We start from the raw sequence: 23,993 nt of genomic DNA on the forward strand, positions 1-23,993 counted from the left end.
TCCAGTGGGAATGAAAGTCCTGGCTCCTCATTCAGAGTTCTTTGACACAAACTCTAGGAGGATTTGGGGCATCCTGTTATCACCAGACAGGGGTTAAAGCCTAGTCTTCTCACTAAAACCTAGCAAACTAACTTCAGTTAGTTGTCCCTTGGGTCCTGCAGTCACTAGACAGTTTTCTTCTTCTAACTTTCAGAGTTTTCTTGTTTTATATATAATGCCCAGGTTTTTAAAAGTATTTAGCAGAAGGAACAGGAAAATTTTTTTCTATTCCATCTTTCTGGAAGTAAAAGCTACTTTTGAACTGATTAATTTGATAATATACCCATTTAATAATTCCAAACTTTATTACGCATTCTTTAATTATGCTTCAGAGAGATGTTATTTTTATTCCAAAGTACTTTATATGAAAAAAGTTAAATCAAATGTGAAGCCTTAAAAATCTAAGTAAAATTGTTTCAAATGAAGACCCATCCAAGGTTGAAAGCAAGGAAGCAATATCCGTTGCTTTTTAAATATGCAAAGAGATAAGGAACAGAACAAATATGACTTGATGAAATTGTTTTTCTATTATAGAAGTTTAAGTCTAGAGTGTGTGTATGCAAATGAAAGATACACACAGAAGCAAGAAATGAACTCTAATTGAAGTTAACTTCAGCAATGCATATAGAGATCTGTGAAGAGTATATTACTATTATGTCAATATGAACAACATGAAAATGACAATCTATTTATTACCATTTAAATTGGATCAGTAAATCTCATATGATAACTGTTTCTTCAGTCCACTCCAGAGACATACAATATTTTCATGTTATTTTTCACATAGTGACCTTGATTCACTTACTTATTTAATAAATATGTTCCCTGGGTCATATTACATCACTTTAAGTTGTGGAGACTCTGCTTTATGACAGTGGTTTTCAAACTTCAGTAACAATAAAGATCACTTGGGGTGTTATTTTAAATCATGACTCTGTAACATTATCCCCCAGTAATATGATCAGCAGTCTAAGATTGGACCCAGGAGTCTACATTTTAAAGAAAATTTTAATATAATTGTTATCCAGGTGGTCTACAAACTACACTATAAAAGTCACTGAACTAAATGATTTTCATAGTCCCCTTGGTTGCCATGTTCTTTATCTCCCAGCATTTTGGTCACAGGTTTTAAAGGAATCCCAGAACTTCTGTAAATCTTAAGTCAATCAGCTTATTCAGTCCATCTATCCGGTGGGTTTTGTTTTCCAGGGTGCAAATTTCAGTCATTCTTTAAAAACTATCTATTTTTAAGGAACTTTTTTCCTATCTGGCTCAACACCCCAACCCAATTCAAAGAAGTCTATATCTGTGAGTGCTTTTGTGTCAGCTAGAGCCTATCAGAAAGATTATTTTATCCGAAATATCTTTAGAATGCCTATACTCTGTATAGAAGAAATGTGAATTTTTAGTGTATTATTGTGAGTTTATATAAATAAAATAAAACCTTTAGTTAAGTTTTTTTTTTACTTTTACAACTTGTATTTAATTTTATTATTATTTTATTTAATATATGTACTTAATTTGAGTTGAGTCATTCAAATGTAGCATGGTCATCAATAAGCACTCTTTACATACCAATAAGGGTAACATAAAAAGCTGTCACATATCCCACCCACATTATACTCTAACAAATATTCTTCTTAAGCCAAATATTCTTCTCTTACACAGCAAAACTCAGAATATCTGAGTTGGTTTCACTGGGAGCCTCAAAACTAATCCAAACTTATATTTGCTCCCTTATCACATCTAGAAAGATTGAATATTAAATCTGCATGAAATATGGAATTTTCTCTCCTTACCAAAATCATGAATAGATCAGAGGACAAAATAATAAGAATGTGGTATGAGTAAATAATAAATTACAAAGACCCAAGTATTCAGATGAAGTACATTTCTAACCTTGTCTTGATTTTCTGTTCTGACTTATAAGAAGCGAATATATATACATTTAACTTACCTCATTCATTCCGAAAACATATTCTGCTTCTAAATTGGATAGTCTTTCTAAATTAAATAAGAAAGGAAAAAAAAATGTTAGAATGACCAACTTATCAGAATAGGTCAAAAGTCTGCATGAGGAGAAAAAAGGAATTCCAAAATTAAACAAAAAACTTGAAAGAAAAAATACCAGAAGGAAGCATCCAAAACCTTCCTGGAGCGAAGTTGTTCAAAATAGCTGTCAGTAGAAGTCAGCACCAAAAACTGTCTATAACCCAGAGGAAAAGTAAACACTGATGTGTTAAGTATAATCTTACCTACTAAGAAATAAAATTAACTCCAATAAATGCAGTTATTAATCTGTAGCCACAAAACTGCAAAGAGGAAAGCATCCAATAGGGATGTTCATCATTACCTCTTAGTTTTCACTGTGTGAGATTTAATATTCTGTCAGCGTGTTTTCCTGGAGTTGAACGAAACTGTGTGCAAGGAAAGCACTGAAGGACACCACCAGTTCTAAACAGGTCAAATGACTTTCCTCATACACATGAGTATCTTTGTGATAGTTATGTGTTAAGTCATTTGGGCTGAAATACATCCTCGAATAAGTTTCTGATGCTAAAAAAAAAATTAAACATAGAAGATTTTCATTCTCTAGTGATTCTACATTGGAGAAACAATGAGAAATACTTTTCAAGTCAAAACCTTCCTATATAAAAACATTTTTTGGAGAAAATCACAATGGGAATGGAATAAGGGGCCATCTACAGTAACTCTAACCTTAGGAAGTGTTCATATATATTCTAAAAATATAGAAAATACAAATCTACCACTTGTATACGTCTTTCTATTTCTTTGTTCTCTTTCTTTTTTTTTGATGTCCTTTCCCCATTTTTTATTGTGTAAAATATAGATAACAAACCTTACTATCCAACCATTTTTAAGTGTACTATTCAAAGGTATTAAATATATTCATAATATTGAGCAACCATCACCACCATCTATCTCCAGAACTCTTACATTTTGTAAAGCCGAAACACAATACCCATTAACAATGACTCCTCATTCTCCTCTCCTCCAGTCCCTGGCAACCACCATTCTATTTTCTGTCTCTACAGTCTTGACTACTCTATGTACCTCATAAAAGTGGAATCATACAGAATTTGTCATTATGTGAGTGGTTTATTTCACCTAGCATAATGTCCTCAAGGTTCATCAATGTTGTAGCATATATCCTTCTTTTTTGAGGCTACATAATATTCTACTGTATGTGTATACCAGATTTTATCTATCCACTCATCTGTTAATGAACACTTGGACTGTTTCCATATCTTAGCTATTATGAATAATGCTTCTATCAACATGGCTGTAAAAATATCCCTTTGAGATCCTCCTTTCAATTATTTTGAGCATATACTGAAAAGTGGAATTGCTGGATGGTATGGCAATTCAATTTTTAATTTTCTGAGGAACTGCCATATTGTTTTCGATAGCAACCATTACACATTCTCACCAACAGTTCATAAGATTCTAATGACTCCACATTCTCATCAAATCCTATTTTTGTTTGTTTGTTTTTTAGATAGTGGCCATTTTAATGGGTTTGAGGTGGTAGCTCACGTTAGTTTTGACTTGCACTTCCCTAATGACTTTGCTATTGAGCATCTTTTCTTTGACTTTGCTATTGAGCATCTTACTGGCCAATTTTATATTTTTATGTATGTGTATCCAAATCCTTTGCCTGTTTTTTAACCATATTTTTTTTTATTGTTCAGTTACAGGAGCTCCTTATATATTCTGAATTAGATATATGATTTGGAAACATTTTCTCCCATTCTATGGTTTGCTTTTTTAGACTGTTTTATACTATCTTTTGATGCGCAATTTTTTTTCATATTCATGAGGTCATTTTGTCTCTTTTTCTTTTCTTGCATGTGCATTTGGTGTCACATACAAGAAGCCACTGCCAAATCCAACATTACGAACCTTGCTCTCTTTTATTCTAAGAGGTTAATAGTTTTAGGTCTTACATTTAGGTTTGATCCATTTTGAGTTAACTTTTGTATATGGTGGTGGTAAGGGTCCAATTTCATTCTTTTGTTATGTGGGTATCCAAATTTCCAGCACCATCTGATGAAAAAACTGTCCTTTCCCCAGAAGTCACTTGACCATATATGTGGGAGTTTATTTCTGGGCTTTCTATTCCATTCCATTGGTCTATGTCTGTTTCCATGCCAGTTCCACACTGTTTTTATTACTGTAGCTCTATGGTAAGTTTATAAATCAAGAAGTGTGAATCTTCCAGGTTTATTCTTTTGGTTTTTCTTTTTTTAAAAGATTTTATTTATTTATTTGACAGAGATCACAGGTAGGCAGAGAGACAGGCAGAGAGGGGGAAGCAGTCTCCCTGCTAAGCAGAGATGTGGGGCTCGATCCCAGGACCCTGGGATCATGACTGGAGCCAAAGGCAGAGGCCTTAACCCACTGAGCCACCCAGGCACCCCTTATTCTTCTGTTTTAAGATTGATTGTCTATTTAGTATACATTGAGAGTTCATATGAATATTAGGGATGTATCTTTCTATTTCTGCAAAAAAATCATTGGAATTTAAGAGGGACTGCATTGAATCTATACATCACTCTGGTTAGTACTGACATCTCATTAAGTCTTTCAATCTATGAACATGAGGTTGTTTGCATTTTTAGAAAATTTTTTCAGCAGTGTTTTGTAGTTTTATTTATATAAGTCTTTCAGTCTCTGGTTAATTCTTAAATATCTTGTTCTTTTTTTTTTTTTAAGTTTTCATTTTAATTTCAGCTAGTTAACATATAGTGTTATATTAGTTTCAGGTATACAATATAAAATTTCAACAGTTCCATACATCTTCCAGTGTTCATCACAAGTGCACTCCTGGATTAAAGACCTAAATGTCAGACCTGAAACCCCAAAATCCTGGAAGGCAGTAACTTTTTTGACATTAGCTGTAGCAACCTTTTTGTAGATATGTCTCTTATTCTATAAGTAGAATTGTTTTCCCAATTTCCTTTTCAGATTGTTCTTTGTTAGTGTACAAAAATGCAACTTTTTTGTGTAGTGACTTTGTATTCTACTTTTATGAATGCATTTATAGGCTCTAAGAGATTTGGGGGTTACTTTTTTAGGGTTTTCTATATATAAGATCATATCATCTGTGAATAGAGAGAATTTTAATTGTTCTTTTCCAATGTAGATGCCTTTTATTTCTTTTTCTTGCCCAAGTAGTTCCAGAACTTCCAGTACTATTTTTAATAGAACAGGTAAAAGAGGAAATCCTTAGTAAATAACAACAGACATAACTCACATAAACAAAAGCTCTTTGAGGTTCCTAATAATTGTTTAAATTATGAAGAGAGATCTGAGATCAAAAAGTTTGAGATGTGCTATCTTAAGTATAAACTCAAAGAAATAGAGGCATTATGGGAATGTACAAGAATATCCATAAAAGTATTGCTGGGAATAACTAGGAAACTAAAATCATCTCAAATATCCAGAAATAGTAAAGTGGAAAATACAAGTGATATTATAGCCAATAATATATATAATAATACTAGGTATTGTATCTAGTAACAAAATTGAATGAATTTCAATTATATGCAAAAAGATTGATAAATCTCCAAAAAATATTATTTAGCAAAAAAAAAGGGGGGGGCAGAAACTTTAATATTTCACTTACATAAAGTTAATTATACAAAACCCAAGTATGTTACTTAAGGATGAATACTTAAAGGCAGATATTGTTTAGAGACAATTCTCTGTGGGTCTCTCACGTTTCTATGTATCTTGCAAGTGAGACACTGACTGCCCTCTGTTCTGGATTATCTTTTCAAGGATCTTGGTTGAGTGAATACCTTGGAAGATACAGCATCTCCTTCTGTAGCAAAGGGCAGGTTTGCTTGCATCTGGGACTACTGCAGTAGGGTCTTCCTCCAGAGCAAACAGAAGGCAAAATTATTGACTAGTACAAAAGACTCAAGTTCCTTAACTTGAGACTACTCTCCTGTATTACAACTCACCACATATGCAAGTATTTTCTGGGTCTCTTTGAGTTAATTTTTGGCAACTTAGGCCCAAGAAATGGGAAGAAAATCCTGCTACTTGGGCTACTGTGAATGCTGTGGGTAATAAACTGTCCTTTGTCTCTGATCCATGTGTCTTGTATCTTCTACCAGTATCCATGAAACTGTAGTGGGATATTCTGTTAATTTCCAGCTACAGTAAAATCTCAGACCTTTAACAGTTCTCAATATTGGATCATTAACATAACAATGATAATAATATGATAATGGCTAACATGTGTCGATTCTCCATTGTTAAGAAGTTTCAGTTCTGCAGAGGAAGCCGACCAAAACTTGAGATAAATGCTATAAACAGAGCTGGGCAGGGGAGTTGTTTAGATATGAGAAATTCAAAAAAATCTCTCTGAGGCAGGAACATATACACTGAGATTTGAAAGTTGAGCACATATCGCTTCTCATCCTTATGGCTAAGATCAAGTGTGAAAGTTGAGCACATTCAAGCCGTATGAGAACACATAAAGTCTGGAAGGCAGGAATGGTTTTGACATGTTCAAAGAAGTGAAGGTCAGGCTGGAGATGAGGAGGTGAGGTAGAGGGGCAGGACAGAACAGAGAGGCACAGAGTTGGGGACAGTTTGTGGAAGACTCTGTATATCTGGATTTTTTTTTTCTAAGTAAAATAGCCACAAAAGAGTTTTTTGTTGTTGTTTTTAAGTAGACTCCAAGCTCAGGGTAGAGCTCAATGCAGGGGCTTCAACTCATGACCCTGAGATCAAGACCTGGGCTGAGATCAAGAGTCTGATGCTGAACCAACGGAACCACCAGGTTTCCCCACAAAAAAGCTTTTAAGTCGTATTTATTTTTACACTGTATGGAATGCACAGGTCCCTCAGTGAAGAATGGGTTAAAAAGAAGGCACAGGGATGGAGCAAAGAGACAAATTAGGAGTTGCTGCAGTAAACCCGCAAACCAAGAAGAAGGTGTGGCTGTCTGTGCTGCCGTGGGGGCAAGTGTGTGTGAAAACACATCAATGACTCACAGATACTTATGTAAACATTTGAAATAAACTGCGGTCAAATTTCAGATGTACAAGTTGAGGACTCTCCTAGGCTTGAGCAATTTGAGAAGATTCTATTTAATAAAATGGGTAAGATTGTTAACGGTGGGCAAATACAGGAGAGGCTGCCCCTGGCTGCCCAGAAGTATCCTTTCTCCACCTTCCTCTTCACTAATAAAATGCTAATTATGGTGAAGCAATGTGCTCTAGCAAAACCAAAAACAAAACAAAACACACATATCCCAGCCTTCCTTGCAACTTATATGCATAAATTGAAAGCCTCCAAGTATCATATACATGGGATTAATGTCTACCTCATCCCGTCTGTGCAAGCATTAAATGAGAAAATGCATGTGAAGTGTTTCATGCAGCTATGAGGGTGCAGAAGTCAATGAATCTAAGTTATTTTTGTTGATATTGTTACTATTATTAGGATATATTCTGTTACTGGTTTTCAAATCTTAAATTGGTTGAGATAAATTTGAAACTGTCAGAATAAAGATGAAAGAATTTCCTTGGTATTCAGATCTTTTTTTGTTGCAGGGTCTGCTATTAAAAAGTCAATAGCAAAAGCAATAGCAAAGCACAAAAACTAAACTGTGGCTATAGCTATATCATTTAACTTTTCCAAGTGCAGGCTTTCTCATTTAAAAGACTAAAAGTATAAATAAAAATTATTTAAAAGATATAAAACATGGTCCAGCACCATCACCAAAATGTTTTACCCATGATTACTATGGGTAGAGGTCAAAATTACTATGTAGAGGTCAAAATTACCCAATATGGTGACCACCCTTCACTGGATTTTTGAATGAGAAAAAAACCAATCAAGCAAACTTTTATAATAAGTACACAAAAAATAAAATTCCAAAGCATGTGCTTTGTCTTTCAATGTAGCATACTTGAATTCTGACTTAGGAGAGGCTTTTATTTTCTTGAGAACAAAGAGAGTCATTATGCACAAGAATTGTTCAGAATACAGAGGGAAGAAGTGCAAGCCTTAAACTAGGATTATAGAGTATTTTAGAATTCTGTTTTTTAGAAGAGAGAGTGGAAAAACTGTAAGCACTAACCCTTCCTTCTCCTTAGCATTTTTGCTGCATTTAACATAAAACAACTAATTGAAACACATTTTCAAGTTGCTATCTGAGCTGGATGCAGTGTGTTTATTAAGAATGTGGAAACGGGAGAACACAGCTCCTCCAGGTTATTTCTTACCCCTACTAATTCTCTTACCCATTTCCCTTTCAACTTGCCTTTTTCCTTAGAACTAACAACTCACTTCTTCCTTAACTAACTACTGCTCATTTTACACACTGTATACTTCCTGACATTCTCCTTTCAGTGCTGGCCTGAAACGTCATCTTCTGTCCCCTGTGTTTGTCTCCCCCCTCCCCCACCAATGGTGCCCTCTCTGGGTACCCAGCCCAATTACATCACCCTTTGTGAGAGGGCAAGCCTCCAGAGCCAGGTGGGACACACTTTGTAAACTCCCCCCTTTTTTGAAAAGCAGAAAGATTAGGAAAAAACAGATATATTTCCTCACACACTGCTCTCTCTCACACATAGTGCACACTAGCTCTGTCTCTCTGACACACACATGCACAATCAGATGCACGCACATGCCAGAGATGCAAACTGTCACACTCACTCACAAAGTATGAAGTTGTCATAATTACACATAATCACCAAAACTTTGTCAAAACAAACATATCTGAGGCAGGATGTGAAGCCAACAATTCTTAAGTCAGCCTCTTGTCATTCCTCCGGCATCCTCTAAAATCAGTAGAAATAATTACACTCTTCCTATGGGCTTGAAACCAGAGATATAAAAGGTTTAACATCAAATGCTATGGAGAATCAAAAAATATGAGCAAAAGTAAAGCCAACCCAAAGACTGGGCTTTGAGTTTTCTCTGAAAGCACATTGCTAAGAATACACACTCCAACAAACCCTGAGCCCAAAAATAGCCCTTGTATTTACCAAATAATCTTCTCAGTTTACACCTCTTCCAGCAGCATAAAACAAAATGCATACACTCAAATATTCACAGTCCTTAAGGAGGGGTGGCTTGGCTAAATACAATGCTTAAAGCAGTTGTAAAGATTCAAGCAACTTTACATTCAACTTTACTTGTGTCTTTTCTAATGTTAAACCCTTAAAACTGCCTTTTGCCATGTTGAATGTGTCATAAATTAACTAAAGAATGAATATTTCAAATCACAACTTCCTTACAATGTCAAGCAGTCAATAGTTCAATTTCAGCAACACTGACATTTTACCAGCAGTATTTGTTTAGGAACTATTTAAACATTGTTACACTTGGGGTGCCTGGGTGGCAAGGTTGTTTAAGTGACCAACTTTTGGTTTCCAGTCAGGTCATAATCTCAGGGTCCTGAGATTGAGCCCTGAATCAGGCTCAATGCTCAGTGCAGAGTTTGAGGTTTTCTCTCCCTCTCCTCTGCCCCTCTCACTCATTCTCTCTCTCTCACAAAAGTAAATAAATAAATCATTAAAAAGTACACACACACACATATACACATATATATTTACTCATTGCCTTTACAATTCAGTTTAAGAATTATTAGATAGTGGGAAAACAGCTAACTGGATAAGATTGATTGCTTATGTATTCAATTTTGAAGAAAATAAACAAAGAGAATGTAACAAATCCTAGAAACACCCCATTAACTATTATGTCTAAAAGGTAAAATGTTAGCATTCTGTCTCTAGGAAAAAACGTGTATTCATGCAAAAACTTGTCCACGAATCTCAGAGCAGCATTATCTGTGCTGATGGGAAAAAAAGGTACAACCCAATTTTCCACCAACTGATGACTAGATAAAATGGTATGTCTATAATGATGGAGTAGTACATCGCAATAAAAAGGAAGGAGGCAAATTACAACACGGATGAACTTCAGAAACATTATGGTAAGAGACAGAAAACAGTTACAAAAGACCACCCATTCTAAGAGTCTGTTTTTTAGGAAGTGTCCGGAATAGGTACATCTGGACAGTAAATAGATTAATAACTGCCTAGAACTAAGTGTAGGAAATAGGGGGATGGGGAGTGACAGCTAAGGTTTCCATTGGCTAAGGTTTCTATTTGAGGAGACGATTGCAAAACCGTAAATACACTAAAAAGCACCGATTGTACACTTTAAATAGATGACTTACGGTATCTAAATTACATCTCAATAAAACGTAAGAAAAGAGAGGGCTCAATAATGCATTGTATTTCTTGGTGACTCTGGAGACTCAATAAGGCCTACTAGAATATTTTATCACTTAAAAAAAAACTGTTTCCATGTTCAGTTCTAATACCAAACAAGACATGAAAACAGAGTGTCTCCGAGGCAAGTGTCATTGAGAGTCCTGGAGATAGCCCCCAAAACATACGTGCATTCTTAGGCATATGTGTGTACTGAAAAAGAGCCACAGAACCTAGGTCTGTGCAACGGCCTTAGCAAACAATGAACATATATTTCTCAACGGAACTGAAGATTCAGTGAAAGCCAGTAAAACAGCAGCGTTTCCAGGTGCACAAGAATCTCAAGCCCATGGACCGCAGGGTCTGCCCCTCGCGTAATTACCGAGGATCTCCCAGCTTGATCAGTAATTGGCAAGTGAAGAGAGGCAGAAGAACTCAAGGGCTAACTCCGTACACCGGAGACCGCTGTCATACATCCAAAGCCTCGGCCCCGCGTGGGAGTCTGAGGCCCGAGCGCCGCAGCTCCCGCAGCGAACGCGCTCGCCTCGCCGCCCGCATTATTCCACCGCCCGGCGGCGCACACTGGAGCAGCACGGCGGTCTCGGAACCGCCGGGGTCACAGGACGCAGGTCCCGGGCTGGCACGAGCGGCAGGGGAAATCACGGTGGGCTGACACCCAGCCACCCGCCGGGGTTAGGGACTGTGCGTCTTGCAGCCGCTGTCTCGCGCAGGGCACGCCGCCCCGAGAACGTCCCCGGGATCCAGGCCGCAGGGCCGCCAACGTCCCCCGGGGTCCCCGCGCGCCCAGCCCGCCCCACCCCCGTCCCCGCGCCACTGAGTCCGCCGGCTCCTACCTTCCTCCTGCACCATCTCCAGGACGTCTGGATCGCCCATCTTTGCCAGCTCGTTAATGACACTGACCGAGTGGCGGCAGATGGACCACTGCGACTGGAGATGAGGTCTGGGGTAGAGGCTGAATCGAACCGTGGCCCGCTGGCTTTGCTGCCCCGACACCCAGTTGCCCACGTTTTCGGCAGTCTTCACTTTGAGGACCTCCCTCGGCTCGGTCCCCACCAGCGTCGGGTTCTTCAGCCAGTTGGGCTTCTTCTCCAGCTGGTACTTACTACGGAACGGCTTCGCGCCCTTGGCCCTGCGCTTCACCTCCCTCTCCCGGTAGCGCTCCTGGGTGCCCTCCCAGTACCGCTCCCGGAGCTTCCGGGGCCCCGGGACGCCCAGGCTCCACAACTCCTCCCGTGGGCTGCTGATACCCACCGCCACCCGGGACTGCCCCTCGGCTTCCACCGAGTCACTTTCGCCCCGCCCCTCTCCGCAGCTCTCTCCCTCCCGCCCCGCCGTCGCCCCTCCCCCGGGGGCCGCCCTCTCCCCGCCCCTCGCCTCGGAGGGCTCCCACCCCGCCCGCCCTTCTCTGCTCCCGCCGCCCAAGCCCACCGGCCTCGGCTCCTTCGCTTCCTCCGGGTCCGTCGTCTCCGGGACCTCCGGGGGCTCCGCCGCCTCGCAGCTCTCTTGGCCGCTCAGCCCCATCAACAGGTCGCGCTGGTCCCCTTCTACCCGGTTGGCCCACACCCAAGACTGCTGTCCCTCCTCGGCTGCCTCCTCCCATCTCTCCGAACCCTCCTCCTCCTCCGGTCTCCGCCGACCGGCCGGGTCCTCCTCGTCCATCTGCCCAGCCCTCCGCCTTCCGCGGGTGGCCCTCGGAGGGAACCCCCCCTCCCAGTTGAGGAGTTATTTTTTGTCGGGGGAGGAAAAGCCCCCTTCCCTTAAGGGGGTTCCTGCCTTAAGCACGGCGCGTGGGCGGGTCTCCGTAGCCTGCAGCCCCTCCCTCCCCGCCTCTGCCACCTGTCGCGCGACTCTTCAATTTTCTCCCTTGGGCCTCTTTCCTGGGCCTAAACCAATCTCTCTAATATAGTTGAGGACGAGTGCAGACGTGTTTTATTATTGTTGTTGTTTTACCTGAGTTCGAATTCAGCCAATGCCCCTTACAAGTTGGACGGCATTGGGCGCGCTTCTAGAAGCCTCATTTCGGTGAAAATAAGAACAGCAGCACTCACCTCCTAGAGTGCTGTGAGGAGTATAGAGCGGTAGTGCAATGTGCTAACACTGAGCTGCTCTCAGAACTCAGCCACAGGACCTGGAGCCCTGCTCCACCTCCACCTCACTGCCTTGAGCGGAGGAAATGGTCCCCCTCTTCACAGCCTCCTCTGAACTGGTTCTGTGTGGCTGAGACCCTATCAACTGCCAGCTCCCCATACTTGGAGGTAAGAATCACGGTTTAAGGAGGGGAACTGGAGGAGTGCCGGGGAACTGAGGGGGCGGCAGTGGTCTGAGCGGAAAGCCTTGACGATGTTGAAAAGGGAGTGACGGAGTTTGGGGCAGGGATGGGGTGATTTAAGAATGAGGAGGAGGAAGGGCGCCTGGGTGGCTCAGTAGGTTAAGCCTCTTATTCCGTGGTGGTCCTGGGATTAAGCCACGTGGGCTCCCTGCTCAGTGTGGAGGCTGCTTCTTTTTCACACGCTCCCTCTGTGCTCTGTCTCTCTAATAATAAATAAAATCTTACACCACACACACACACACACACACACACACACACACACACAACACCTCTAAAAAAAGAATAAGGAGGAAAGTCAAAGATGACCAGGGAAAATCTGGCCTTTCTTCATTTTCAAGCTATTCTTTTTTTTTTTTTTTTTTTTTTTTTTTCTATTGACATTTTGGAACTGAGAATTACCATTTACAGGTGAGGAAACAGGCCTAGAAAGAAATGTTTTAGTGTAGGTCTTGGTTAACTGTGGAACTGAAAATCTTTTTTCTTTCTTTTTTTCTTTTCTTTTTTTTTTTTTTGTCTCCTTTTCTTCTCTCTTCTTTCATTTTCTTTTTCTTTCTTCTTTCCTTCCTCTAATCCTTTCTTTCCTTTTCTATACCATGCTGTGAGTTCCCTATTTAAACTTTTAGGAATGACATCCGTTCTGGTCAAGTGAATTGAGACTAGAGGCAATTCCTTACTGGATGCATTTTGGAATTGTGTTTGAAATACGAATGTACATAGGTTAAGCAATAATCTTATGTGACCATAATAAATCACTAGTTATGATATGAGTGTTTAGTTTTTGCCCCTTGATTATTGATCACTCTTTGATTCCAATAAGATGTGGAACAACGTGATATATTTCTTGTTCTTCCTGTATACCAGTCCTCTGCTGGGTTCTGTGGATATGTGATTAAGCAGATGACAATAGTCTTTGTTTTACATAGATTAACTAAAAACAAGTGCAATAAAGTTATTTTTATAATTTTATAAAATTATGTTTTATATTTCTTGATTGTCTACTATATTTGAAGTGACACCTATGAGAAGACATTTCATATTGATGATTTTGCCCAAAAGTAATTGGACTTTTTGATGGTGTATTTGCTGATGTTTTATCAGTTTCTTGTAAACTTTGTTAAAATTGGAAGGCTCCTTTTGTTCCTTTGATAAAGGACTTTATCTTACCCACAATTCTTTTAGCTCTTGGAAATTTTCTCTGTACCTTTAACTCTGCAATACTTTATGTTGCTTATCCATTTGTAATTTTAGGATCTGTCCATTTCCTCCATTGCTACATCCTACATCTTGTAACAGAATCATCAACCACACATTCCCAGAATTTTGTTCTGAATAATGAATACATGTTCTTTTAATGTAATTGAACACACAGATAAGTATGGGATTGGGGTAAAAAATTGTCTTTAAGAAAAAAAAAGTGTCCTTTTTTAGCCCTCTAGATGAATTCTGCGTTTGTTTCAAGATTATTTGGTTTTTGTTTCAGTGTTACTACAATCATCAGGTAGTGCTATTTAAAAAAAAAAAAAATTGCCTTTTGTTGATGAGGATTAAGGAATGTACTTATTGTGATGGTTAAAATGAAAACTTAGGAGTGCCTGGCTTGTTCAGTCAGTAGAGCAGGTGACTCAGGATCTCAGGATCATGAGTTCAAGCCCCACACTAGATGTGGAGGTCACTAAAAATAAAAAATAAAAATAAATAAATAACTTGAAAAAATATTTGCTTTTGTTTCTTAAACTAAGGGTGGTATGTAAAAGTATTTAAATAATAATAGAAGCACAGCTGTAAAGATATATATATATATATGGCGATACTTTAAAAATTAAACTGTTCACTGACAGATCAAAAGAATTATTTGCCAACTGACTAGTGAAAGTATGAATTTGCTATTGGAAAGACACTTCAGGGGTGTCAGTATATAATATGTGAAAGCCTGAGGTGTATGGAAGTGAAATGTATACACTTGAGCAACACTTACATATGAGTAATTTTTTATTCTAGCAACTTGATTGAAGAGCTGGATTTAACTCTGAAGAGGACAAGTTCATGAGCTAGACTTTGGAGACCAGAAAAGGCCTTGGGAAGTTATCTGATGAATTCTCCATTCTCCTGGTATTTAAAGAAAGAATGTGGCACCTCCAGTCCATGTTCTAGATCAGTCTTTCTCGATTTCTCTACATATCATACTTTACTTCCTAGACTAAGTTTTCTTCTTTTGGGCTATTAGGCATTTATTATTTTTTAACTCCTAAAAATTTCATTCATTCTATGTTTCGTTGACCCTCAAACAATACAGGGGTTAGGGGAATCAACCCTCCTGCAGTCAGAAATCTGCATATAACTTTTGATTCCCCCAAAACTTAACCATCAATAGCCTACTGATGATCAGAAACCTTAACAAGGACATAAACAATTAACACATATTTTTTATGTTATATGTATTACATACTGTGTTCTTATAATAAAGTAAGAAAATGTTAAAATCATAAGGAAGAGAAAGTGGATTTACTGTTTTTATCAAAAATGACCATGTATAAGTGGATCAAACCTATGGGGCTCAAGGATCAACTTTTTTTTTTTTTTAATTATGTATTGTTAGTCAGCATACGGTACATCATTAGTTTCTGATATAGTGTTCCATGATTCATTGTTTGTGTATAACGCCCAGTGCTCCATGCAATACGTGTGCTCCTTAATACCCGACCGTGGGCTAAGCTATCCCCTAGGCCCCTCCCTTCTAAAACCCTCAGTTTGATTCCCAGAGTACATAGTCTGTCATGGTTCATCTCCCCCTCTGATTCCCGCCCCCCTTCATTTTCCCCTTCCTTTTGCTAATGTCAACTATGTTTTTAATATCACTACAATCCTCATAAAAGAGCATGCTCTAAAGTATGGAGTTTTGACTCAGGAATCAAAAGACCTACATCCTATCCTTGTCTCTGTTCCTTAATAAGCAGAACAGCACAATGACCTTGAACTGATGACTTTGCTTCTATGAGCCACAGGTTCCCCCCGCATCTGTCAATATTAAAGCTCTTACCTGTTCTGCCCATCTCCCAAAGTTGTTGTGAAGTCAAACAAATGACGTGCCTGAAAGGCATTTAGAAAACAAACCTGAGAAAGTTTTATTGACTGACACAAATAAAGTTACAGATTTGCCAGTCAGTAGGGGCACTGGTCCTGAATGTTGCTTTCCCCCACAAAATGCTGCTTGAACCATCTCCCCAGAATTTCCAGGCACTTTCTGATTCCATAAAGATTCCTCACTCACTACTCCCTGATTTCAGAGGGTCTGCGTCTCTGTAGTTGCAAAACTTATTTCTTCAAATCTTGGCTTTTTTTTTTTTTTCTTTAAGGTCCAGGACTTTTATAATGAGCCCTAGTCCTATGTATTAGCACCTTTATCACAGTCTATCATCTTGAATTCTTCCCTCCTAAAAAAATCTCACTTCACGAGCTGACTTCTAGAACCATTGTAGTTATCAAAATAATTTAATACTTAGCCCTCGTGCACATGCTTGTAAATGCCTAGAATGCCATGTCAGCCCTGCCTTGTTACTAGGAAAATGGTATTGGTTCCCAGACTAAAGAGACCATGGGGAAGGGTCTCAGCAGACTATAAGGAACAAAGGTGTCTTATCCTCTCCCATGCCGGCTTGGGACAGCAACTGAGTTAGTAAGGACACTGCAACGCTTGCAATCCGCCAATGGCTGTCTATTACACATAAGGGAAAATGTGAATGCCTTTCTTGTCAGTAGGATTGCAAAGCTCTATTTCCATGATCTCGGCCTGGCTACATCTCTGTTATGATTTCCCACTTCTCCCATCACACTCCTATCACACTCCAGCCAAGACAGCCATGTCTTATTGCTGTTCCTTAAAACAATGAGCACTTATTCATTACTTCCCCAAGCACTTTGCACTTGCTCTTCTCCCATAAAGATCTTCACTCAGATCTTTTACTCTTACATCATTCAGTTTCTATGCAGATGTCACTTCCTTGGAAAGAACTTTGCCAAGCATCCTAAGGCAACAACCTCACACAACTATATTCTTACCCTTTGTTATTTTTCTTCATAGCAGGTCTCTCCTCCTAACTCTGTATTGCTCATGCGGATTTACTTGTGTATAAGCTCTGTGGAGGCTGAGGTTTTGTGGTTGTTTCTGTGGCACTTAGAATGCTGCCTGACTCAGAAAGGCCCTTAATAAATATTTCTTGAATGAACGATATGGCCAAGGTTTATCATCAAATGTCCTATTCTTTTAGTTTAGCCAGCAGCTGACTCCCCCAATGCCCCATGCTTTCTAGCAGCTGGGCAAGTAATCTTATTACACGCTCGGAGTGGCTGGTGACTTTAAAAATGTCAAGTGCCATTCTTAGAAATGATTTCTAAGTCTGAGAAATCTATAAAATTTACCCAAAGAAACTACTAGAATTAGCACAAATACCCAGAGTAAATCAGGACTTCATCTCACCATCTGAGCACCAATCTCTTGGCTTCTCTTTGGACCCAGATGCTGGATCTTTGGCAAACAGTGGTAGCAAATACCAAGAAGAGGCGAGTTGACCCATCTGTGCTGTAGTGCTACTGTCTTCCTGTACTGATATGTGTCCTTTACTATAAAATAATCACATTCTTTTCCTTAAATGGCAGATGTTTTGTATTGTTATTTTTCTTTGGCATACACGTAAATAGGGGATAAAAATTTAAAATAATCCATGTGGCCTACACTGGCTGCATCAAAGAAGAATTGGCATCTTGGGCATTGAGTGGATTTGCACCTATTACTATATTTCTCTTCCATCTTCCACAGATAAGCTTTTCCATCAATGAGTCTGTACTCACTAACCCTACTATTTTCCTTACCGTCACATCTTTTACTGAACCTTATTATGCTCCTGAAAGGTTTTCATGCCACCCTTAGAGGGTATCCTTCCTTGCTCTGTGTCAGTCATTATATGCAGTTCCTCATTCCAAATCCCCCCCGTGGTTCTCAAGACCTATGCCATTCTGAGTCCCTGTAAATCTCACTCTCCCACTCCTAAAGCGCACATTAAAGCCGGACTCTTCTGGATCAGGAAGACCTGTCTCAAGTTTGACTCCTCCCTCTGCTACCTAGTGGCTGCATAACCTTGAGCTCATGAGTTTACCTCTCTAAATCTTTTTTTTTTTTTTTTTTAAAGATTTTATTTATTATTTATTTGACAGAGAGAGAAATCACAAGTAGGCGGAGAGTCAGGCAGAGAGAGAGAGAGAAGCAGGCTCCCGCTGAGCAAAGAGCCCGATGCGGGGCTCGATCCCAGGACACTGAGATCATGACCTGAGCCGAAGGCAGCGGCTTAATCCACTGAGCCACCCAGGCGCCCCAACCTCTCTAAATCTTAATTCCCGCATCTATATCATAAAAACAATTAGGAAAATTAAATAGTAATGCCAAGTCCTTGGCACATAGGAGATATTAAATAAATGTGAGTTTTCACCTTCCTTTTGTAAACACTCAATGATTTCCTTGGCTCTTTCATCTTCTCTCGGCAAAAGGTCCCTTTTATTCACATTTACTATTTTCCCCATCAACTATCCTTCTTTAAGGCTCTCTCTCAAATATATGGGTCCACATTTATTTCCCATTGAAAATTTGTAAGTTCCAGGGGAGTCTGGGTGGGTCAGTCTTTTGAGCATCTGAATCTTGATTTTGGCTTAGGTCGTGATCTCAGAGTCATGGGATTGAGCCCCATGATGGCTCTGTGCTCTGTGTGAAGTCTGCTTGTCCCTCTCCCTCTGCTCCTTTCCCTGCTCATGCTTACACATGCTCTCTCTCTCTTTCTCAAATAAATAAATCAATTATTAAAAAAGAAAGAAAATTTCTAAGTTCCTTGGAAAATTTTTGTCACCTGTGTGTTCTAATATTACCTTTATGTGAACAAATCAGTCTTCCTTCAAGCTAGTTCTGCTCCCACTCTCCTACTTATTTCAGAGTTATCAGGGTTATCTCAAGCTAGTGGTACTAATTATAATAGCTACGATTACTCATATATGTACTAAATAATGTGCTTTGCATATATTACTACATTGAATTTGCATGATGATATGAGTAGGTACTTATTATAGACACCTTTCATGTGTGCTGAGCATCTTAGTTCGTCCTATCTTTTATTTTTTGTTAAGATATAATTTATTTTATCATTTATTTATTTGTAAGAGGGAAGCAGCAGTTGGAGAAAAAGGCTCCCCTCAGCGGGGAGCCCAACGTGGGGTTCCATCCCAGGACCCTGGGATCATGACCTAAGCTGAAGGCAGTCACCTAACTGACTGAGCTACCCAGGCATCCCTCACCCCCCCGTTTTTTTTTAATCACTTTATTGGGGCATAATTTATAAAAATTATGATTATATTAATAGTTAAATTCACCAATTAAAGTGTGTAATTAGATAAGTTTTGTGATATGTATGTCATCACAACATTTACTACATAGACTATTTCCCAAAACTATTCTGTGCATTTGTAGTCAGTTCTCTTGTCCCATCCTGTGGCCCCTGGCGGTCACTGATATTCTTTCTGTCACCAGCACTGGAGTTCTCCTTTCCATTCCGGTTTTTACTATGGCAGTTACTTATCCACATGTAAAATTGGAAAGGATCTTGCCTGAACTCCACTGAGAATCTCATGCATTCTTCCCTAGGGTTTCTCTACTACCATGAAGTGGGGTTCCTAAGTGTGTCTGTGCTGCTACTCTGACACATGTGCAAACCTTTAAGAGGAAGGAAGTTAGCTGGGGCACCTGGGTAGCTCAGCTGGTTAAGTGTCTGCCTTTGGCTTGGGTCATGATCCAGGGGTCCTGGAATCTAGCCCTGTATCAAGCATCACAGAGCTCCCTGCTCAGCGGGGAGTCTGCTTCTCCCTCTCACTCTGCCCCTCCCCCACTCATGCATGCACTCTTTCTCTCTCTTACTCACTGTGTCTCTCAAATAAATGAATAAAATCCTTAAAAAACAAACAAAACAAAACAAACAAACAAACAAAAACAGGGAATTTGCCAGAATATGGTCAACTCTGACTAGTAGGGGTTATTGCCATTCTTTGGTGGGGCATTTCTGAAGTATATTTAATGCAGCTTTTGAAGGGTATACCAGAGGGACCATCCCCCATTTGCCCTTCAATCATCTTTTTCTTCCTTCCCTGTGTGACTTTTTTCAGCATTCCCTTCCTCCACACTCCGCTTCCTTAGAATCTCTACCCAAAATAATCTTTCTGAACACAAGTCATATGTCAGGCTATTAGAGAAAACCCATGTTAAGATAGAATGACTTTTGTATCCCTATTTTTTAAAGGCATTTAGGAAACTAAATGCCTAAATTAACCACCTAGAATTGCATGGCTATTTTTTTAAATTTGATTAACATATAATGTATTATTTGCTCCAGGGGAACAGGTCTGTGAATCATCAGTCTTACACAATTCACAGCACTCACCATAGCACATAGCCTCCCAATCCCCACAATCCAGCCACCCATCCCTCCCCCCTCACCCACCAGCAACCCTCAGTTTGTTTCCTGAGATTAAGAGTCTCTTATGGTTGTCTTTCTCCCCAGTCCATCTTTTTCACTTTTTTTTCCCTCCCTTCCCCGCAAAGCCCCCTGCCCTGCCTCTCAGATTCCTCATATCAGAGATGCCATATGACAATTGTCTTTCTCTAACTGACATATTTTGCTTAGCATAATACCCTCCAGTTCCAGCCACATCATTGCAAATGGTAAGATTTCATTTCTGTTGATGGCTGCATAGTGTCCCATTGTATATATATACCACATCTTCTTTATCCATTCATCTGTTGATGGACATCTAGGTTCTTTCCATAGTTTGGCTACTGTGGACATTGCTGCTATAAACATTCGGGTGCACGTGCCCCTTTGGATCACTACATTTGTATCTTTAAGGTAAATACCCAGTAGTGTGATTGCTGGGTCGTAGGGTAGCTCTATTTCCAACTTTTTGAGGAACCTCCATGTGTTTTCCAGTGTGGCTGCACCATCTTGCATTCCCATCAACAGTGTAGGAGGGTTTCCCTTTCTCCACATCTTTGCCAACACCTGTCATTACCTGACTGGACTGGTTAATTTTAGCCATTTCTGATTGGTGTGAGGTGTTATCTCACTGTGATTTTGATTTATAGTTCCCAGGTGCTGAGTGATGTTGAGCACTTTTTCATGTATCTGTTGGCCATGTGGATATCTTTTTTTGCAGAAATGTCTGTTCATGTCTTCTGCCCATTTCTTAAATTTTTTTTTAAGATTTTATTTATTTATCAGAGAGAGGGGGGGGAGAGAGAGAGCACAGGCAGACAGAATGGCAGGCAGAGGCAGAGGGAGAAGCAGGATCCCTGCTGAGCAAGGAGCCCGACGTGGGACTCGATCCCAGGACGCTGGGATCATGACCGAGGCTGAAGGCAGCTGCTTAACCAACTGAGCCACCCAGGCGTCCCGTCTTCTGCCCATTTCTTGATTGGATTTTTTATTCTTTGGGTATTGAGTTTAGTAAGTTCTTTTAGATTTTGGATATTAGCCCTTTATCTGATATGTCATGCAAATATCTTCTCCCATTCTGTCAGTTGTCTTTCAGTTTTGTTGACTGTTTCCTTTTCTGTGCAAAAACCTTTTATCTTGATGAATTCCCAGTAGTTCATTTTTGCACTTGCTTCCCTTGCCTTTGGCGATGTTTCTAGGAAGAAGTTGCTGTGGCTGAAGTTGGTGAGGTTGCTGCTTATGTTCTTCTCAAGGATTTTGATGGATTCTTGTCTCACATTGAGGTCTCTCATCATTTTGAGTCTATTTTTGCGTGTGGTGAAAGGAAATGGTCCAGTTTCATTCTTCTGCATGTGGCTGTCCAATTTTCCCAAGCTTGAAGTCTGGAATTTTGATGCTGCCAACTTTGGCTTTCTTTTTCAACATTAGTCTGGCTTTTCAGGGCCTTTTTTGGTTCCATATAAATTTTAGGATTATTTGTTCCATTTCTTTGAAAGAAATTGATGGTATTTTTATAGGAATTGCATTAAATGTGTAGATTGTTTTGGGTAGCATAGACATTTTCATAATATTTGTTCTTCCAGTGCATGAGCATGCAACATTTTTTCATTTTTTTGTGTCTTCCTCAATTTCTTTCATAAATACTCTATAGTTTTCTGCGTATAGTTTCTTTGCCTCTTTGGTTAGGTTTATTCCTAGGTATCTTATGGTTTGCGGTGCAATTGTAAATGGGATTGACTCCTTAATCTCTCTTTCTTCTGTCTTGCTGTTGGTGTATAGAAATGCAACTGATTTCTGTGCTTTGGTTTTATATCCTAACACTTTACTAAATTCCTGTATGAGTTCTAGCAGTTTTGGAGTGGAGTCTTTTGTGTTTTCCACATAAAGTATCATATCATCTGCAAAGAGTGAGAGTTTGACTTCTTTGCTGATTTGGATGACTTTTATTTGTTTTTGTTGTCTGATTGCTAAGGCTAGGACTTCTAGTACTATGTTGAATAGCAGTGGTGATACTAGACAGCCCTGCTATGTTCCTGATCTTAGGGGGGAAAGCTCTCAGCTTTTCCCCATTGAAAATGATATTCACAGGGCACCTGGGTGGCTTAGTGAGTTAAAGCCTCTGCTTTCAGCTCAGGTCATGGTCCCAGAGTCCTGGGATCGAGCCCTGCATCGGGCTCTCTGCTCAGCAGGGAGCCTGTTCCCCCCCCCGCCCCGCCTTCTGCCTGCCTCTCTGCCTACTTGTGATTTCTTCTATCAAATAAATAAAATCTTAAAAAGAAAATGATATTTGCTGTGGGTTTTTCATAGATGGCTTTGATGATATTGAGGTACGTACCCTCTGTATGTACACTGTGAAGTTTTGCTCAAGAAAGGATGCTGTACTTTGTCGAATGTTTTTTGAGCATCTATTGAGAGTATACTATGGTTCCTGTTCTTTCTTTTAATGTATTGTATCACATTGATTGATTTGCTTCTTTATAATATACACTAACCAATCAGAAGAGACCCAAAGCCATAGGGAGAAGAAAAAAAAAATATATATATATATGCACACACACACATATATATACATACATATATATATGTGATTAGGCTAGTGAATAGAACAGAGCCACACACTTGATTTTGGGAGTATTTTGATCTGTTAGAAGAAACTGCTTCCCACAATTTTAAAGAAAGAAAAAATATATATATAGACATATGTATATGTGTATATATATATGGGTAAACATGATAAAGGGATAGAATATGACTGTAAGGATGAAGATTAAAAAAGATTCTAAAAAAGGAATTGATCAGATAAGAAGTTGGTTGAAAAAAAAAAAGAGGAAAGAATGTGATCAGGCTGGAGACTAGAACAAAGCCATGTGCTAGATTTAGGGTATATTTTGACCAGTTAGAAAAAAACTGTATCCCACGATTTTAAAGAAAGTAAAATTTATATGTTTACAAAAAATAAAGTTAAATAGAATGAAAGGATAGAATATAACTATAACAATGAAGATTAAAAAAATTTTTTTAAGATGTTGATAAGATAAAATAATTTAAAAAGGTTAAAACAGGAAAGAGGAAAAATTTTAAAAAATAGAATAAGAAAAAATAAAATTAAAAAAATTTAACTTTGAAAGGCTAATGAATCATGGGAAAAGAGCTGTGAATTTTATGTGTTACATTCCCCTAACTCTGGAGTTCCACTGTTCTTATTGATCAGGAGCTTGGTCTTGGGTGGATGTTCTTGCTGATCTTCTGAGGGAGGGGTATGTTGCCATGATTCTCAGATGTCTTTGCCCAAGGTGGAATTTCACCGCCCTTGCCAGGGGCCAGGCTAAGCAATCTGTTCAGGTTTGCTCTGGGGAGCTTTTGTTCCCTGAACACTTTCCATAGAGCTCTGGAGGATGGGAATGAAAATGGCAGCCTCCTAATCTCTGGCCCATTGGAGCCAAGAGCTCAGGGCCCCACTTCTTGGTGCACCCTCAGAGAAAACCCGGCAATCACTCCCGTCTCCCTGGTCTCCAGCTGTGCTCCATGCTCACCGGGCCCGTGACCAAGCGTGCACGGCCCCGTTTGGAGTCTCCAAATCCAGCTGATTTCTGCAACATGCTCCCATTCTGCTCCTCCTGGAGGAGGAAGGAGGGGGAGTCTCTCTGGATCTGCCACTTGTGGGGTCCCTGCTGGAACAGCAATAGCCCAACTGTGCCTCGGATCATGGTTTAAGGTAACCCCGAGCTGGGAGCCCCCTCCTCGCCTCCATCTCTGCAGCCAGCTTCCCTGCTCTGATACTCAGGCACCCTTGCTCTTTTTGTGACACTGCCAGTCCTGGGA

The 23,993-nt window shown here is 39.7% G+C and overlaps 1 protein-coding gene and 1 long non-coding RNA gene across 2 annotated transcripts in view; one reads left to right on the forward strand and one right to left on the reverse strand.

Moving 5' to 3' along the window:
- ANO5 (anoctamin 5) overlaps positions 1 to 12,560 on the reverse strand; it is a 97,752-nt gene extending 85,192 nt beyond the window's left edge. The window contains exons 1-2 of the mRNA XM_059406984.1: positions 11,156 to 12,560; positions 1,997 to 2,043 (exon numbers count right to left, since the gene is read on the reverse strand). Coding sequence (XP_059262967.1) covers positions 1,997 to 2,043; positions 11,156 to 11,981 — 873 coding nt within the window. The 5' untranslated portion in view covers positions 11,982 to 12,560. The remainder of the gene's footprint in view (positions 1 to 1,996; positions 2,044 to 11,155) is intronic.
- Positions 12,491 to 23,959, forward strand: LOC132021918 (uncharacterized). The gene is made up of 3 exons (XR_009405468.1): positions 12,491 to 12,577; positions 14,650 to 14,760; positions 23,688 to 23,959. It is a non-coding gene; the product is annotated as an uncharacterized LOC132021918 (long non-coding RNA).
- The last annotated feature ends 34 nt before the right edge of the window (positions 23,960 to 23,993 follow it).

The sequence above is a fragment of the Mustela nigripes genome, chromosome 1 (assembly GCF_022355385.1).
Source record: "Mustela nigripes isolate SB6536 chromosome 1, MUSNIG.SB6536, whole genome shotgun sequence".
NCBI lineage: Eukaryota > Metazoa > Chordata > Mammalia > Carnivora > Mustelidae > Mustela > Mustela nigripes.